Raw genomic sequence first — 18951 nt, 5'->3', positions numbered from 1 at the left:
CACCCTTGTTGTAATGAGGCCCATTGTCTCTAACCTGGAGCTGAGCAGAATATGAGATGATATGATAGGTTATTTATAACACGCTTAATACCCAGAGGTTTCTAAGCGCTTACCCGAGGATGAAACCTGTGTGGCTCCATGTTGTCTTACTTCCAAGGCGAGCATGTTGCCGCTGAGAATTCTCCCGAGAGCATCTGGCTGTGGACATGCAAGAATATTCTGGTGTGAGGAACTGCCTGCATACAGTGGCTGTGTTTGTGATCTAAACCTTGCTCTGGAGTCTAAAAGCCTGCCTGGTGGCAGCTGAATTTCATATGGGCTGCACGAGACTCGACTGCAAGGTTGTCAGTACCTGAAAGCCATGTGGTAGTGATAAACTGGTCCCCTCCCCTGCATTTACCTTTAATGTTAACATGCTCAGAACCAGCACCACATCCCTGTCAGATGTTAAGAAATCGCTGGTTGCTAAAGTGTATCCTGAGGAAGCCCTGTACTGAGGTTTTGTAAAGAGCCATCCAGCCGAAACTCTACACTGCCTGTGACAAGGTGGATTGATCTCCTTGAGAGCTTCAATGCTCTCAACAAAATACACTTGGAAATAATCAAATAACCTAGACCCTCTTCTACATATGCAGTCTTTACCTATATCATAAACATATCAGTATTTAAGACAGCATTCTTCTTGGCATCCCTTTTGCCAAAGTAATCTGGTGTTATCCTGTATTTCCCCCATCCCCCCCACAGCTTGGCATGGATTACTAGACCACAGCTACAAAAAGTTGAGTTAAGGAAGGGTGTGAAAACCATGTCAGACCTATGTAGGGGGCTTACACAGATTGCCACCTACAAATTGTTGGGGAAACTAACAGAGACACCTTCGCAATTGAATGCTCTCTGTGGCATCTATGATATGATAGGTTAATTATAACACTGCTTAATACCCAGACGTTCCTAAGGCACGTTGCCCGTGAGCTATCCTCGCAAGACTGTACTTTTGACTCTGTCAAATGTGGTCAGATGAAACAATGGTGAGCTGACGGTTGCTCTCATTTTGTCCCTACCTGAATGATGCATTGTCTTTTATATCCTATCTTTCCTTGAACTACTATTTCCAAAACATTGAGACCTAATTCTTCTCTTAAAACATTCCTTCATTTTTAACTTGTCTTGAAACCTAATGCAGAGCACTGAGCCCGGTAGTTCTATTATGCTTTATTTATCTGTATTATTTTACAAAAATGACACCTGCTTATCTAGAAGCGCTTGCACGTAAAAACCAAAGGCCACGTCAGTCTCTTCAGGATGGCCCTCAAGTCATGTGGCAACTGGCTTAACTGACTGCAACTTACTGTTCCATATTTGGAGACTAAGGGCCTCATTACACGGTAGGCGGTAAGGGTTTACTGGTACCCGTATTTTACTGGTACCGGTAAATCCTTACCGCCTTACTACGAGGTTCCTTTGCGGGTTGGGGAATTCAACGCCTGCTTTTTGCAGGCGTTAAAAACCAACCCGCAAAGGGACCAGTGGAGCTAATTACGGTACTGCAATTTGCGGTACCGTAATTAGCGCCTTCCCCATTCCCATAGAGCCCTATGGGGCAAAAATGGGAATGGGGAAGGGCAATGGTGGAAGGGGGAATTACCGCCCCGCCAACCTTGGAATGGGGCGGTAATTCCCCTTTCCACCAAGGCGGTGCCAGTATTTTACCGGCATGAACCATGGCGCTAATAGCATCCTGGTTCTCCGCCATCCGTGTAATGAGGCCCTAAATATTTGAGGTCAATATGGTTTATTAATGTACGACTCCAGCAGCATCCTATCATGAGGGAGTGTGAGTGAGACACAGTGGAACATCTATTTGTTGTGCACTTGGCTTTCTTTTATCATCAAGGACTGATGCGTTACTAAGAATTGAACACAGCCCTTTCTCACAACTCTGCTCAAAATTAGACTTTATCTCCAATCTCTTCTCGCTGTCAAGTTCAGAAGTGTTTTGCAGACCAACCTCTTCACAGTGGTGGGGCTTGGAAGATGTTCAAGGTGTCCGTCACCCCATCCCTCTTGCTCCTTTGAAATCCGGATCAACCCCGCCTCCCCCCGCCACATGCAATGTTTTGGACTGGCATTTGAGGTGCACCTTGCAGTTCTCTTTGCCCCTTAGGGAACCAAAAGGTACCCTGCTGGTATCTCATTCTGCCGATGGCATCTGCGCCCTCGCTGCCCCTCTCTAAGAATGATGCATACCTTCCCCCTGTTTTTCAATTCCACCCCCACCGTGTACTGATTTCTATGCTATACTTTAACCTTAAATATGTTCATTATTTATTTTTATTTTTTTAAAATAAGTAACACGATACAGATTGCAGATTGGCAACACATATCATTTATCAGTAGGCTCTGGATTTAAATCCCACAAGTAAGTGTGTGGTTGTGCATTAAGGGATCGAAGAAATGGCTAAGTATTTCATTGGTGTAACATCATAGATTAAAATGTACAGTGCATCTTATCGGCTGCCCTTAAGCAGAACTTGTTTTTCTAAGGATAACATGCATGAAAGCTTATCAAAATCAATTGAAAACTCTTCACAAGAAGGTGATTTAAAAGGCTGGGAATTAACATTAGGTAATGAAACCTTTCACTGTAGGTTTCTGGCTGCGCCCAGCTGTAGATGAACAGGGGTGAAAGGCTGTTTTAGCTGTGACAGGCTATTTTAGTAATATGTGAAAGAAGCCAGGAACATGCCTGCATTTCCCAGATGACAGCCCTGATAAGGGCAATCTTCCTAAGCAGCCTAAAGAGACAGGGCAGAAGTAAAGTGAAAGCACCACTTTAATCTCCCTGGATCTCAGAGAGACCATGTCCAGACCCGTAGAGGCTTTACACGTGAACAGCCTGGAAAGCATTGTTTCACTTATGCAATAGCTTGGCTAGGATGAATTAAAAGGCGTCTACATAGTTTTTTTAATACTGCGATGGCGAATGACCATTAGAATTTCCATTTCTGAAAACCATGTATTTTCCACATAACATTGTTCTTGTTCTTAAATTGTGTTTGTAGTTATTTTCCCCAAAGGCTCAGCCCACATCCTCAAATCCTCCTAGTCTTTTGCATTCTTTTTCATAATCTGGAGGTATGTGAACCATAGGAACATGTTTCTAATATTTTGACACCAAGTATGTATGTAGTTGGTCAGGTTGTTGTTTTCATTGTATACTACTTTGTTAGGAAATTGCTGTGCTTCTGGGAGACATGCTTGCTATTTGTATATGAAATTATGTTTAATTCTTTGTTTTCCCTTTTAGATTTATTTGATTAACTCTTAAAACATTAACAGAAAAAAGAACTTTTAATGAATCAGTCAATTTCACTGTCTGGGGCTTGATACCATAACAGATTTTTTTATGTTGACCAATTATTTATTTCATAATTGGTTTGTTTGACGTGTAGATTAATAGGGTGGACCCATGAACATGGTCAAATATGCTAACCCCCAAAAAGCAATGCAGTCAATCCATTATTGACAAATTGATAAGGAAATGCTTCACAAAATGAGCAGTCGATCAGACAATGATGTGATTTGACTCCACTTACTTGCCACACACCATTCTGTGCAATAAGTGGAAAAGTGACTATGCACACCTGTTACTATTGTGCAACAAGATAACGTGAACATGTTTTGCTTTTTCCACCAATAGAAATGTTGGATTCCAATAATGTGATCACCTTCAATGGCCTGGCGAACAGCTCAAATTACCAAACGTTTGTCTTGGATGAAGAAAGAAGTCGTCTCTATGTTGGCGCAAAGGATCATATATTTTCATTCAACATGGCCAACCTTAAAGAATTTCAAAAGGTATGTATTTCAAACTGACATATTTGAACATGTCAATATCAAATTTGAATTTCTGTAGTGTCTTTTGGGACATATGGTAGCAGTAACTACCGGCCATTCAGTGATTTAGGAGTAGTCCTTGTGGAAGGAAACAGGATGATATTTAACGGGATTGTCTGAATTGGCTGCAGCGATCTTAAGAATTGGGAGAGCAGAAGCAATGTTGAGGCAAGTGGGGAACGCTGCAGAGGAGAGTCAGAAGTTGGATAGGGAAGAGGTAGGAGAAGTTTGGAGGTGCAATATTTTTGATGCTTGTGGAGCAAAGAAATCAATGGGGAGTAGAGGATAGATTAGCATTGCAGAGAATTAATGTAAGTGCAAAGGAAGAGGAGGGGACAAGAAGCTAAGTCGTGCTAGAGGAGGGATCAGAAGACGTGCAGAGAAGCCAGAGGAGGGGGCAAAGAAGGGTGTGTGTGTGTGTGTCATGATTAGGTGGGTGGTAAAAAAATATTTAGCACTGCCGGGTGGGGCAACATGGTTTGATGTTTACTCCCAAGGATATTCAATATTGGGTGCTTATTGGCAGGGACTTGTAGATCATAGCGACCCCTCCTAATTAGCAGACAGACTTTAAACAAGCTTCTATAATTATATTCAGGTCAACATGAAGACCCTGCTGGTGTCTATGAGTTGAATATGATGATGTGATGAAGGCTGGGAGCTGTCCTTCAATGGCATTACGAGCCGTGGTGCTTGGGGACCACCACTGCATCAATGGGATCTGAATAAATGCCTATTAGATCAAGCCTCTAGCAATCTGGAGGTCGCGAAGTAGGTTGACTTCGAATGGACGGATTAATAAGAGACTTTAGTTTGCTTTTTGGGTTCTGAATTAATAATGCTCAAATCATTTCATTGTTTCCTTATGCAATGTGCCCACTGATTGTGTTTAATCGGACCACTGTTGTGCTTTTTTAGTTAGTTTGTGGCGATTATGATACTCGTTAGTTTTGGTTGTTCCTGAGATCCCCTTGATTGTAGCTAGTAAGCCAGGTTAGTGAGACGGGCTCACACCAATGCCACCTGCAGGTCATGGCTAGGAATCCAATTAGTCAGCCTTTTATGAGTCTCAGCTTGATAAACCTGTGCCAATGATGTGTCCCCACAGACAATGTTTTGAGGGTTAGTAGAGATTATTGGAGGGACTGATAAGTAAAACCCTGAACTTGGGTCATGCCGAAGAGAACCCCTTTCATCAGAAAAGGCAGCAACATCGAATGAAGGCCAGAACTCAATTCTCAGACTGTCGTGGTACACATACAGACTACACTGCTTGTATTTGATACATTCAGCAAAATTGCAGCCTTTTGGGGACATTTGCAGCAGCTGCAAAGACCTAAGAGATATGTGGCATTCGCGTTCTGAGCAAGAGATGTTTTCACAAGCAGGACAGACCTCTGCCATGTGTCTATACAGAGAAGTGGTGCATTGTGGACTGGTTGCTGGTTCCGGGTCTCCACACGTGTGGAAGTCCTGTGATTGCAGCAGTGGCATGCCTGGGTGAGCAGACACATGATGGAAGGTGACATGGGGCTGTGACAGCTCCTGCTGCGTGTTGTTGGTTATGTGTGGATGACAGAGTTGGGGTAGTTATCTTAGAGGACGTTCAGGGTCTTTTGGTTAGCGGTGTCATGCAGACGTTTGACTCCTGCTGCCGAGGAAGCCATGGTACAGCAATTGCACCCACACAGAAGGTGCCTGCGTCCCATGACACAGACGTATGTCAGGAATGCTCAACCTTATGTGTGTCTGCCCAGTCAGGAATATGAGGTAAGATATTTCACTCTCAGAAGTTGGGAGTGAAAGGACTGTTTAGGGAGTAAAAATGTGGCCCTCAGTTGCTAATGGTGCATTTTTCTGCAAGTCAAATCACATATTAACTTGAAATGTAAGCATGTTTTTGTAATGTAAATAAGCATAGATGGTAGCAATGCCCACGATTGAAGCCTGCCTATAACTTTAGGCCATGTTTAAACATCTCGTGGTGATGACGCCACTGGCCTGGACGCATCACGTGGGCAGTGCAGGTGGCCTAAAGAGGCAGGCACAGGTGCACCACTAACAGCCTGTTTTGTTAGAAATGTGAATCTGGTTTTGGGGAGTCACATAGGCAGGTACCCTCCCTTGTCAGGTGCCATGTTACTGGAATACAGATATTCACTGTTGCTGCTGTAAATAATGAAAAATCTTCACCCAACATGCTCTGATGGGGTGCATTGCATGTCCTAGCACTGACCAGAACAACTTAATAATAAGATATCATAATACATTAATGTATAAAGTAAAAAGTCAGACGGTGCTCCAGACTTTCAGCAGCTTGACCTCACACCATCACTCACACACAGTAATGGCCCGAGACATATTTGGAGCAGCGCGTCATCAGTGTTGTGCATTTCTCACAAACGAATGCTCCTTTTAAAATGTCACAGCTGTTAAACGCACATTTTATGGCTTTTCCGATCGCCCGCAGATAGAGGTGATTTGTAGCATGTTTGCCTGCCTGACTTTGCATCTGTCTAAACGATGGATGCCCCCACCCTAGGCAAGAAGGCAGAGGCTCGCGGGACACCACGTTGCGGCATTCCTTAGGCACGCAAATGCTTCAACACAAGGAGGTCATTGTGCTGCCTCTCATGGGGGTCCAATACTTAGCCTTGCACAACAGACATGGTTTCAGAAAAGTAGAATAGACTTTGTCACTGCAGACAGTCATTTCAATGAAATGATGTTCTACCCGCCACGCCCAACAGGAAATGACGTACACAGCAAACATCCTTCAGAGCTGCAATGTTAGGCCATCCAGCCAGGTCATAGGCTCTCCCGGTCTGGATACCAGGGAGACACACAGATATTTAATGCATTTCACTGCAGGCTCTTTGCATATTACGTAGGCATTGGGCGATGCCAACTGCATTTTGCAATTGTCTGGGTGGATGAAGTGAAACATCTGGGTCTGGGTAGATAGCTTATGCGTTATGTGCTCACCTCTCACATGCAACCAGACTGCACTTCACGTATTTGAATCCCAGACCAGGGCCGACTCAACCTTCAGCCACCAATGCATTGGGTGCCATTAAATGGGTAAGAACAGCACCTGGTTCTACAGCACTTAGACAGAGGGGTTGTCCACTATTACACACTGCAAAAGGACACACATTATAACATACCTAAGACATGTATATATGTACATTAACATGGATTGTTCGACCTGTTTGTGAAGGTGCCTGGCTTCAATGGCGAACCCCTCCCCATGCAAAGCATCTTCTGACCTTCCTAGGGGACAGAGCTTTCCTAGTCTAAATGCGCATCTCCAAGTGCCTTGAAGTGCACCAGGAGAGCGTGCAATGCGCATGGATGAGCTCAGGTCCCCTGCAGAACCTAATGCAGGTGTGTGATAAGCATTATCTCTGCACTGCTCCTCGCCACCGATAAAATCTACCCGACTAGAAGCACGGGTGAGTGGTGGGGAACATTGATTGAAGGAGGGAACACTAAAATCAACATAGCCCTTGTAAAGTTGGTAATTACAATGCTCCAGAAACTAGAGGTACCGGATTTAGATGGAACGAGGAAGAGGTAACAGAGCATTGGGGTGACCGTTTTCTTAGAAATCCAAACGAGACACCAACGAGATCTGGATTTGCTGAGACTGTGGTAAATGGTGGAAGGGTTATAATATATATATATATATATATATATATATATATATATATATATATATATATATATAATGGTGGGTAGTATGATAAACACTCACACTCCTTGCTTTACCATCCTAGTCTGCACAAGTACATACAATGATCACATGTCACACTTGACATTGTTTGTCATGTGTGATGACTCTGCTCATTCATTTAACATGTTGCAACTGACGGATTGTGCAAATATCCAGAATTTTAATGCATTGCATTTTGAAGAGGATAGCCTAAAATTGCCAGTCCTATGCTTGCACCCTCCTTGAGCAGTATGAGAATGGGTTAAAGATCATTGCGATGGGCAATGATGATAGACCACATGAATCACTGATTGATCACCATGATGCCAGTCAGCTCTCTTTCAACACCAGCTGCTTTTGCCCAGTTTCCACCTGTTAAATATCAGGTGATGGTAAAAGGTATCTAAGGCACGGCCTTCGAAGACAGAGAACGATCTTCACACACCAATCATGTGACCAACATCGGTCTTCTACTTGAGCAAATACTGATCAAGTACTTGAGGATCAGCTTAACCCTCAAAGTGTTGCTTTTGCTAAATATTTGTATTTCTTGAAATGTTTTTGAACAAGACCGCTTCGGCGCTCCTGCAGACAAGTTATCTCTGCTTCCCTCCAACTATATTAGACGAGCGATGGGTGCAGAGATTTGCCCAGTTTATCAGACTTGGTCAAATCAATAGTCATTAATGGAGAACTTGGATTACACAACAAAACCCTGCCTTATTCAAAACACAGAATCTCGACCAGGACAGCATACAAGCAGCTCTCATATTACAATGAGTATGGTTGGATTTTATACTAAAAATACGTAAGCAATGATGTTATAATACAATATTGTTGACAAAACCTGTGAGTGGTTACAATTGGTTAATCTCTTTAGATATATATGGAATACATAGGTGTTAATTTCCTCTTTGGTTTATACATCTCGGATGGCTCCAACCAATCATAGAGAATACGTTCAGTACATCAGTACAATGGCCACTAATTTGCTGGCATTATTCAATATGGGTGGTGTGGCAAGATGGATTTCTATTGGTTAGCACTTTACTCATCAACCTTACGCACTTTAATGAGATGTCAAAATATGAGACAACCATAGGGTAGGGGGAGAGAGAAGTACATTGTCTTCACTAATTCCAATTCAAAGTACTCCCTGTCATTGCCAGGCCATGTGGCCTATCTGTTTCTTTTTATTTGATCTTGTGTATCATCTTGTGTCTGTGTGTGTGTGCTAGGGAGTTTCAGCAGGTGTCATATCTGCACTTGTCTCCTAATGAATAGCCAATGTGTTTTTATGTTGTCCTATTTACTATGCTTTTAGCTGACTCTAATGTGCATGTTTTACTCTTTGTGACCACCTGAGACACCCTTCCTTTAGCCACCCCTTTTGCATGCCAATCTCACACAGCTGGACTTTAGTGGTTGTTTGTGATTGTGTTGTATCGTAATTAACTTGGGAGTCCATTGCTTCTCGTCCTGGGAATGGTGTTCTAGTCCCTGTGTTCTGCTCATCTATCACTCCCTTCCATGCATCTGACCTTGGTGTTTGCCACAAACTACTATCTGGGCAACTTTAAAGCTTTTTAAATTAATGTATTTTATCAATTAAACATCTTGTGTGACGAATCAACTTCAGGGACACTTGTGGTCGAGGGATTAATATCTGTTTCTAAACCATCAATCAGCCCCACACCTCTAATAGACCAGAGGCATCTGATTGGAATACAAATCAATTATAAACCTCCTTTTCCAATTTTGGTAATGTGGATGGAAGGGCCGGCCTATATCCGAAAGGTTGTGGATCGTTGGTTAGTTGCACCACAGCAACAATACAATTATTACCCAATGATAAAAGGGACTGTCCAGTCAAGGTTGTATACAAATATCTACTTTATTATTACTACAACATACAGTTCTAGCACATTCCAAAATACAACCCGTGCTGTAAAAGAACATACAGGACAGTTTCACAAAGGAAAGGGATGCACTCTGGATACTGACAGGAGGGTTGTTTGCAAAGTAATCAGTTTTACTGTTCAAGGTTATTGGTTCCAGCAACAAGGTGGCAAAGGGTCATAACTGTCTCTATGGGCCTTTGGAGAAGGACCAGGGGGGCAGAACAACAATGCACCTGGTGCTGAAGAAGTTCTTGGTGCTCAAAAGCATTGAGGCAGTTCCAGGGTGCTTCGGAGCTCTTTAGACAGAGTTAGTGGCCAGAGACCGTGGCCAGTTTCCAGGCGGCAGGCAGTTCGGCAAGTGAGGCTGGACGGATGTCTGCAGGCTGTCCAGCGCGGCGGTTCAGGGCCAAGTAACGTTGTCTGTGTTGGTCGGTGGATCTGGAATGCTAGTCGAGGTGTCTCGTACGGCTCTGGTGACTGCGGCATTACAACAGTCAGCAGTGCAGCCAGAGGCTGTTTGAGGACTCAACTGTTTTGAAAATGTCCTTAAAAGATGGATGCTGGATGATGATTTTGTGGCACTCCTCCTACCTTCTTTGCAGGGCTTGTGTCCTTTCAAGGTGGACAGCCAAAAGCTCAGGGGGGTGTTAGCAGGCAATGGCTGTGTCCTTTGTCCAGAGACTCTCCGGCCCTTCCCACCTAGGAAGCATGCTGGCAGAACCTAGCAGGGCATGCTGTGTGTTGGCTATGCACCGGTTCTGGAGCTGCGGGACAGGTGCTCTGAGTCCGGTATCTTGCTGTGTTGCCTGGGAGATGTTTAGGGGAGGGATCTTGCTTCCCTCTTGGAGGTCCTGGCCTTCCTTCACTGGTGGAAGATGTAAGGTAGACTGTACCTACAGCTCGGGTCCAAATGTGTCCTCCTCCTTACTCTTTTCAAAGTCTTCAGATGATCTGCTAAGTGAGTGGTTCAGCCCTCCTTTAAAGCCATAATGGCACCAGTGATTGGTGCAGGCCAAGCCTACCTTAATGGCCCAATCCTGGGTAACCACCAGCCATCTTGTGTTATAAATGAGGTCAGGACCAGAGTGATCTGCAACAGGACCGATAAGGGGTGACAACATATACCTAAGTCCCAACCATCTCCCTGTCTGTTGCAGATCAAAGTGTCTCTCTGGTTAATGGAGCCTTCTGAGACTCTTGATTAAAGTGCAGGTCACCCTTGAAGTTTGTGCTGGGAGCAGACTTCCTGTATCCCTAAAATCACATCCTCCATTCCTCTAAAAGTGGTCTGCTCTGCAGGGACACCTGCAGTATCTGCTGGACAAAGACGGGCCATTCACTGCCTTTCATACATAGAGGTGGGTACTAGCTTCAAGCTGACACATTGCATGCCAAAGAGGTGTTAGCCTCGCCATTCCTGTAGTCTGTCCATCAACCAAGCCCCCTCATCAGGCTTGCCTCAAATTTCTCTCATTAGTATGCACTGCCAGCAGCCGGATAAGACAAAGCGAAAGCAGCTCCATGGAGCCTTTGATATTTTAATTAGTCTGCCCATGGCTGGAGGAAGGAGTGCTTTCCAGCTGAATATGACAGGAGAAGACGACATCTGGAGGTTCTGTATTCCCGGAGTACATGTGACTATGCATTTCGTGTGGGAAGCAGGTAAAATTGGTGCGGAATGGCTGCACACATTTTGGAGGCTAATCTCACATCATTCATTTTTGTTTATCAAAAAGCCCAGGTGAGCGCCCTCTCCTCGTGCGGATGGTCAGATTCCTTGCATCCTATCTGAGGCCTTGCTAATTCCTAAGCCTGTTGCAGGCAATGTTAGGAAAGTGGCTGTACTTCTGAGCTTCTTGTCTCCATCTTGGCGACCTATGTTCGTGCCTGTTCATGTTGCATTCACCTCGTGCATCCGCCATACGTTACTTTCTCTGCCTTGTTCATGCTGCATCTATCCTGCCTATAGTTTCATCTTCCCTATGAGTGCAGTGAGTCCCTCTCTTGGTGTTCAGGAATTGTCCTCTCTTCTGTACTACACACAGCACACTAATTGTGCTTTTTGCTATATAACTGTAATCCCTCCTAGTGCTGTACAACCTAACCAATTATTTCGGGCAGAGGCTTGTGCATTGTCTATTTAAATAATTGTTTCTTGGAAGCATTTGCTGCAAGTTTCCTGGAATTTCAGGTCTTAATCAAAGTATTTAACACTGGGTTAGTGACTCTGAACAAAACCTGTACATAGAGGAAAAAAGCCAGTGGGACAATTGGAGATATAACAGCAAATTGGCAAAGACTAATGGTGTTTCTATGCAACGTCCAGTGTGGTGTCAGGTCAACTATCAGAACTGAATAAAATCAACAAACACACCACAGGCTCCTTACTGAATTTCAATGTTAGTTTCTCTGACCAAATAGCTGATCATTATTTAAATCATGGTCGCAGCCTGGTGCGCCTATGCCCCATAAACTGCATGCCTGCATAGCATTCCTGTAGCGCTACCACCAAGTGGACGATCTCTAGAACTTGTTTATCATTCAAGTACCTTAGATGGGCAGGCTGTAGTCTGTCTCCTGCAATGACACAATTCGTTTTCCCATTACTTAATAACCGCCAAGTTTGCCTAGAGCTATGCTTCTGGATCATCTATGGACTCTGGCGCTTTACCTACATCACCTCAGCCTTCAAGACATTGTTTTGCCTCCTAATCAAAGAAAGAACCATATTTTTAGTCAATAAGGAGATGATAGCAGCAGAACCCGTGGAATGGCTCTCCGAGGTTAGCTGCCCCCTACCTGCCGGCCAATAGCATTACACCTGCATCGTGCACCACACTCGGTTCCAATCCTTTGCCACCCGGGTCCAACATCTAGAACTCGCTTGCTCACCACCCCTATCTAAGAAAATACGTTCTTCACTTCAACAAAGACTTAAAATGGATATGCTCTAGTGTGCTTTTAAATCTGCATGGACCCAAGCCTGACCATAGTCACTGAACTTCCCAAAGATCCAGCTGACCACTTGGCCACACTGGGAGACACTTTGGGTGCCAACCTTATTCCTCTCTATAACAAACCAATCTCCCAACATGCTTCTTTCCTCCCTACTTATAACGCGCTTACCACCCAGAGGTTTCTAAGCGCAGACCTGGGGATTGAACCTGTGTTGCTCAGCATCGTCTTGCCTCCGAGGCGAGCGCGTTGCCCCTGAGCTATCCTCCCGAGATCAGGGTGACCAGAATTAGCCTGTTCATAGAGAGTGGTTCAGCTCTTTGAGAGAGTATGTTTTGGGCAATAAGGGGGGCATTCACCTGCAGATAAGGGGGGGCATTCACCTATCGTCAAATCACTTACTCTGCTCTTCTCTTTATGCACACACTCAGCACAAAGTTGACAAGGATGGAAATTAACCAGTATGTCGTCTATGCCCTGTCGTGGGGAGGACGCGCAGGTCATGGTGATCATTTGAACTAGTTGGTGGTTATGCTACAGTGCTCCATTTTCCTGTTTGATCTCCGTGGGTGTGTTGGCATCGGAGCAATAGTTGTGATTTGGGTGACCTATTCGTACAAGGCTCTTGGTATGGACATTTCTCTCCGTTCACGGAACAGAGGGATGCATTTTCTGTGGGGCTTCCAGGGATTGTGTGAAAAAGACAGCCTACAACAAGCAAAGAGGTGTATAGAAAGAGTTTAGAAGATTGCACCAAATAATACCAAGCAGCATGGAACCTACCCCAAGTCTGGAGGGTTTGCATGCTATCATGATACAGTGACAAGTCTGTGTAGAGTTGTGTAGCTGTGCAAACTTGTTTGTTAGATGGTAAACATTGACCTCAAAATGTCTTCAGTGTGACAGCTGACATCTTTCACTACACAGCGTTTTGTTTAAAATAGTTCCACTTGCAGCCAAAATTCAAAACTTCCAGAAGTTGAAAGAGTATTGTTTTAATCACTGACAGGCCGATTCACAAAAGGAATGCTGTACTTACACTCGCAATAGAGTTACACAATTTACACATGTGTAAAAAGCAGATCATTCTTAAAATGCTATAACATGACTATGTTGCACTACTTCAGTGAAGTGTGCATGGTTCTGTGGATTTGCCATGGTTTGACCATGTTCCACTTTTATTGCATGTATGTGAATCTCACATATTTCACACGTGCGTACATTGCAAATCTGTAGGTTGTTTTAGGTGTGTTTTGAAACAAGACTTACTATTGTTTCTCTGACCAAATATGCTTTTTTTGTATGAGAACAAGCATTCTGAAAGCAAAGCATATGCAGCATGCTATAAATACGATACAAATGTATCCTCGCCTTTATGTGTAATCTAACATGTGAACATGAATTTCCATTACAGACACTCAGAAGAAACGTCGTTTGAAATAAACATCTTTATATAAAAAAAACTACTTCCGTAAAGGCAACTGAAATTGCTCAAGCTTGAGTGAATTTCAAAACACTGAATGGAAGCGGGGAGATTTAAGGGGGTTCTGCCGCTAAGAGCAAATTTCAACAAGAATAAAAAGGACATAAGAACAAAAAATCGTGTGGAGACGTAAAGAGGAGTTGAGAATCAAAAACAAATAAAATAAGGACATTCAATCCAAAAGTAATTAGTAAAAACAAGGTTGCAAATTCCATTCGTAAAATACTAAATTAAAAAAAGTGTTCATAAAGAAGGAATTGGGATTTAATAGAAAAACATATTGCTGATAAATAAAACACAGGTTCACGCTACCAAAGTGATTGGATTTGCACTGTAAGATAATTGAAGGTTCTGTCTCTTGCGAGTGAGAAAGTATGACTTGTCCCACATGTGACCTGGGATTGTGCCAGATTTTTTCCTTGGAATGTAGCTCCATTCTCAGGAGAGAAACATCATCTCCCCTTCCCTGCCAAATCTTCGCTCCTCATTTAAACATTATTCTCAGCTGTGGCAAGAAACACTTAAAGACGATTCCTGGACTGTGTCTGTGGCGTGCCCTTTTTTCTATCGTTTTCCCCCTGTGTCTACTTGTATCTGCACACAATGTCATGATGAGCCACAGCTGGCAGACCATAGATTTCATATGTGTGATATTTAATATCTTTTATTTTGTGTGCGCCTAGCAGGCATATGAAGGATTTCTGGAATCGTGTTTTAAAAATAAACTCAGGGCTCCATACTGTATGGAAAATTGGAGGTGGGAGGACTGCAAAGCTTACATCAGTGGGGACATTATGAGGTGTTACGAACTAGGAGTGGCACCGGGCAGACACCACTCTACCCACTGCTGTTTGGGGACTGTGAAGTAATCGCTGCACTGTGGCGTTCATTCAACTGCACGAGGAAATCGGTGGTAAATAGACAATCAAATGTTGGAGCTGTAACCATCTGCAGGAAGACCGTTTCACATGCGTTCTAGTCACGTGTTTGAATGCATAACCACAGAGTGTGCACACGCTCTTATGTAGCGTAGGTCCCTTCATTTCACGTGTGTTGAAGTACATGCTCGTTGTACTCAAGGGTGTGTTTTAAATCTATTTTAAGTGGGATCATAACCCTAGTAGCTTCTCTATGGAAAGCTCCAACAATCTTGCCTAATGTTAAAATGTGTGAAGGACCAAAGTGCCATCCCGTACGTCTTGATAGTTGATAGTTTTTATACTGAACCCGTCCCAGTTATCACCATAGAAAATTGATGTAAGCCAACTTTGCCCTGTCCTGAATGCAACAGGTAGTCCTGGCATCAAGCACATTAAGTGACTTTGTTTAAATGTGTACCAGAGCGAACAACATGTGTGTTCTTTATTTTTACCAAAGCACATATTATATTTTCTTATATGAGATTTAACACTTAGGGGCCAATTTAGGAAATGGCTTCACTGCCCCCGAAAGCTGTCGGTGCACCAAACAGCCAGCATGTGGACTTTCAACTGCATCCTACAATTCTAGGTACGTTATAGGACTATTAACCTACATGCGACTCAAAGGAATAAACTCGTAAGGATGTTCGTATATAAGCTTGTGTGTGCACAATGCTGACGGTTACTCATAAGAAAAATCATTCAAAACACTTTAATTAGGCATGCCAAAGTTCAATCAGCGCACACATTGCTACCAAGTGAAACACATGCTTAAACAAACCAAGCACTGCTTTCAATCTGGAAGGACACACACACAGGCAGTAGTATGGCCAATATGATTACCCTCTAGCAAATAACAACAAAACAACTGCCATTGGTGACTGTGCTGCCACAGAGCCAACATTAAGAAATGTGCATGAAACACAGGGAAACTCCAACTGCACCGGGGCTCACGTTTGCTTACGTTGCACGCCGTGTCTCAGGCAAGTCCTGCGATGCTTTAGCTGTTTCTATAGCACTCCCTTGCCTGTGTGGCTTTCCTCTCTTTTCCTAGAAGATGGATTGCTTCTCGATCTCGCCGTGTCCAGAACTCTGAAGAGTTTTCGATCTACGTCCCCAGCGGTCTGAAGTAAATAGGCTGTCTCTTTCATTTTGACAGTCGACAGGCGGGTTCTCCCGTCACTCGCTTAGAAAGTAGCCATCATTTGAGCGAGTGAGGACATTCAGAGCTTAATCTGCAAAGTTTACAATGACAGTCTGGAGAAGAAACATTTAATCAGAAAGAACTTTAAATATTGATCTTATAAGGGGAGTACATTTCCTACAATCAATAATGGAGAAGTCGATTTCTCCACAACTATACATGCCTGCAAAATTGGAATCAAGTTTGTGCAAGCACATGTTTATGTGACAGTTTTCATAATGTTTGTATATGCGCTAAAATCCTCCAAGTAATTCCTTTAGCATAGCTATGGTACCGACTCACTCCCCTGGCCTCACGCGGATTGCACTTTGCGCCACATATAAATAACCCGGATCGAATATCAAGGGTGTAACCCAGCTCTCTGACATACGTAGGCCATTATCAGGGACTGCCATTTGAATGAGAGCTTGGCATTTTTTGGGGATCATGTTTGATTCTAGATCTAATTCCTAAAAGCTTTTCAACAAGCGTGAATAATTGACTGTGAGAGGGTCGCCATGTACTCGAGCAGATGAGTCGCATGCCCCACATGCAATATAAGTAACTCAAGACCCAAAGAGTATTCACAAAATAGTTTCACCGGTGTACCTTTCCCGTTGCCCACAATATTAATCCTACTGGAATATCGGAAACCTTGCGCGCGGCCGGATGCTATGCGTTCCCCTCCCCCGTCACGTGGCAGAATGTACGTCGAGAGCTGAAAACCCCCTTTGTGTCTTGCCAGCAAAGCACTCCATGAGGGTGCATATTTCCCAGGAATTGTGTGCAGCAATTCCCAGCACAGGCTAATTGCATGCAATGTATGACCTGGTCATGGGTCAGCCATGCCAGCTACAAAAGAGATTGAGTTTCATGACATATGATCAATTTTGACAATTGTACAATACAGCTTTTTTTTGTATCCTCTCGGAATATCAACATTTCCCTTCCCCACAGATATGTACATCTATAAAACAGAGTATGAAACCCTCGCCCTCATCAGATTAATAGCACGGTCTCTAGAAAGAAAGTAATGTATCATTGTAAAATGTTTATCGAAAAACCTTAGTCTACAGTTATTTTTATGGTTATCTGTTGGGCTTTTTGGTCATCACTTTATTTTCCTGAGTCACACCTAATAACTTAGGGGGGAAAAATGAAATAGTCCATCAGTAAAAAGGGTTTTTTGGAGAACATCAATCAGAACAAGTAGATTTGGATGAACACATCCATTAAACTAAAAAACAACAATTGCAACCATACAATATAAAACACACAATAACAAATCTATACAAACAACAGAAAAAACTATCATCGGAAATTCATTAACATTTTCCTTTGCTTTAGTGCATGACCATAGAAGGGAAGTATGGGCCAGGCTATGAAAGCAGTGTTAACTGAAAATAGGTAAATTAGTGCTGGCCGGCAATGGCTAAACCCCGGTTGTCCAAGCACAAGTCTGGTTGTTCTAATCCTAATGTAGGAGTAAATTGGGAAACGGAAAAGAACATGATAAATGACCTCTTGTGCACCATGGCAAAGTAAACAGTCAAGGTCATTATTTGTTGGCCGCTTGCCAGTAACAGCTTTCAATGCAATTAGGTTAAACCGGGCTCGTGCGATCACTATTTGCTTACACCTATGACATGTCCATAAGAGTCAATCAACAGCTTTTAAAATAGTTGGTCAATGTGGGTAAGATTCGAAACTTTGTTCAGTTCAATGATTTGATGTCATTCTACTGTCCATAGTTCACAATAGCGATGCACGGATCGCAGTAGAAATAGCCATGGTACTTGTTCGCCAGTTGTTACATTTACCAAGGCCATGTGTTTGTTGATCTGCTAAGCAGGGTATGCAACGACAACCAACTTCAGATGAAATGGCATGGTCTGGAGTCAAGTGTAAAGGGGTAGCTCTTCCACTTCCCCAAATTCTGAGCCATCGCTTAATCAGGCTCCAAGATGAATGTATCCCCAAAGTAACGCATGCATTCTCCAGGGGCCGAGAATAAAGATGCTGAACTGGGAAGATCCAGTAGAGACTTTAAGAAGCAGTTTCTCTGCCATTCGAAGATTAGTCGTGTCAGCCATTGCCCATAGACCAGCCTCATATTGTGCAATGCTTTGGCTTTAGCACTGTACCTTCTCAGAAGCAGATCAATAGGTGGATGGATGCTTGACTGTCTGTGTGAACTGTGACAAAGCACCCAAAGCCTGTAATGGCTTCTTTTTGTCAGCAATGTGCAGACTCCACGTGTAGGATATATGTAAAATCACAGCCAACATAATCAATCTTTGAGGAGACTTTGATTATAATTCTATCTGCTCTGAATGCAGACAGTTTGAGTCATGTTCGGCCTGACTGCCAAACTAATACCGGAGAGATTGAGGCATTTATGGGTACAAGCACCGCATGCAACAATCGGATGTTGCAGTGACTGTAAAGTTGTAACAATTCAATCTCTATCGTCTGTAGATGCCAACATTGTAATGTGCATACTGTCCAACTGGGAAATGTCCACATTTCAATTTAAACATTGTAATGTCAACTAAGGGTGCCCAAACCTCTAATCGATATATGAATGAGAACTTTACCCAAACAATACTTTCTCTCGAACCCAACGCCAAAAACTATGCTCAGGCAGTCCACTTGGTTCCCATAACGCAGGTAGATTGGAAACCATTAGAATTGGATCTATTGGGAAAACTGGTTAGCCAGAATTCTGCCCAAATGACTCAGCTAGATTCTTTACCTAAATTGATACAAGCAGCCACTAATTTAAATTGTCAACCACAGACTCCTATATTACCTGCTGTAGTAGCCGATGAACATTCTGATAGCCCCACTTTACTCGCTGACATCATGGTTCATGAAGAAAGAGAAGCGGCTAAAGA

The 18951-nt window shown here is 43.3% G+C and overlaps 1 protein-coding gene across 2 annotated transcripts in view; it reads left to right on the top strand.

The window, feature by feature from the left end:
- SEMA3A (semaphorin 3A) overlaps window positions 1-18951 on the top strand; it is a 469097-nt gene that overhangs the window by 132372 nt on the left and 317774 nt on the right. For both annotated transcript variants that reach the window (XM_069627820.1, XM_069627819.1), the window contains exon 2: window positions 3701-3858. In XM_069627820.1, the coding sequence (XP_069483921.1) occupies window positions 3701-3858 (158 nt within the window). The remainder of the gene's footprint in view (window positions 1-3700; window positions 3859-18951) is intronic.

Source organism: Ambystoma mexicanum, chromosome 12 (assembly GCF_040938575.1).
Source record: "Ambystoma mexicanum isolate Mex_15411 chromosome 12, UKY_AmexF1_1, whole genome shotgun sequence".
Classification (NCBI taxonomy): domain Eukaryota; kingdom Metazoa; phylum Chordata; class Amphibia; order Caudata; family Ambystomatidae; genus Ambystoma; species Ambystoma mexicanum.
The sequence above is the reverse complement of the archived record's forward strand: the minus strand, read 5'-3'. Positions and strand labels throughout refer to the sequence as shown.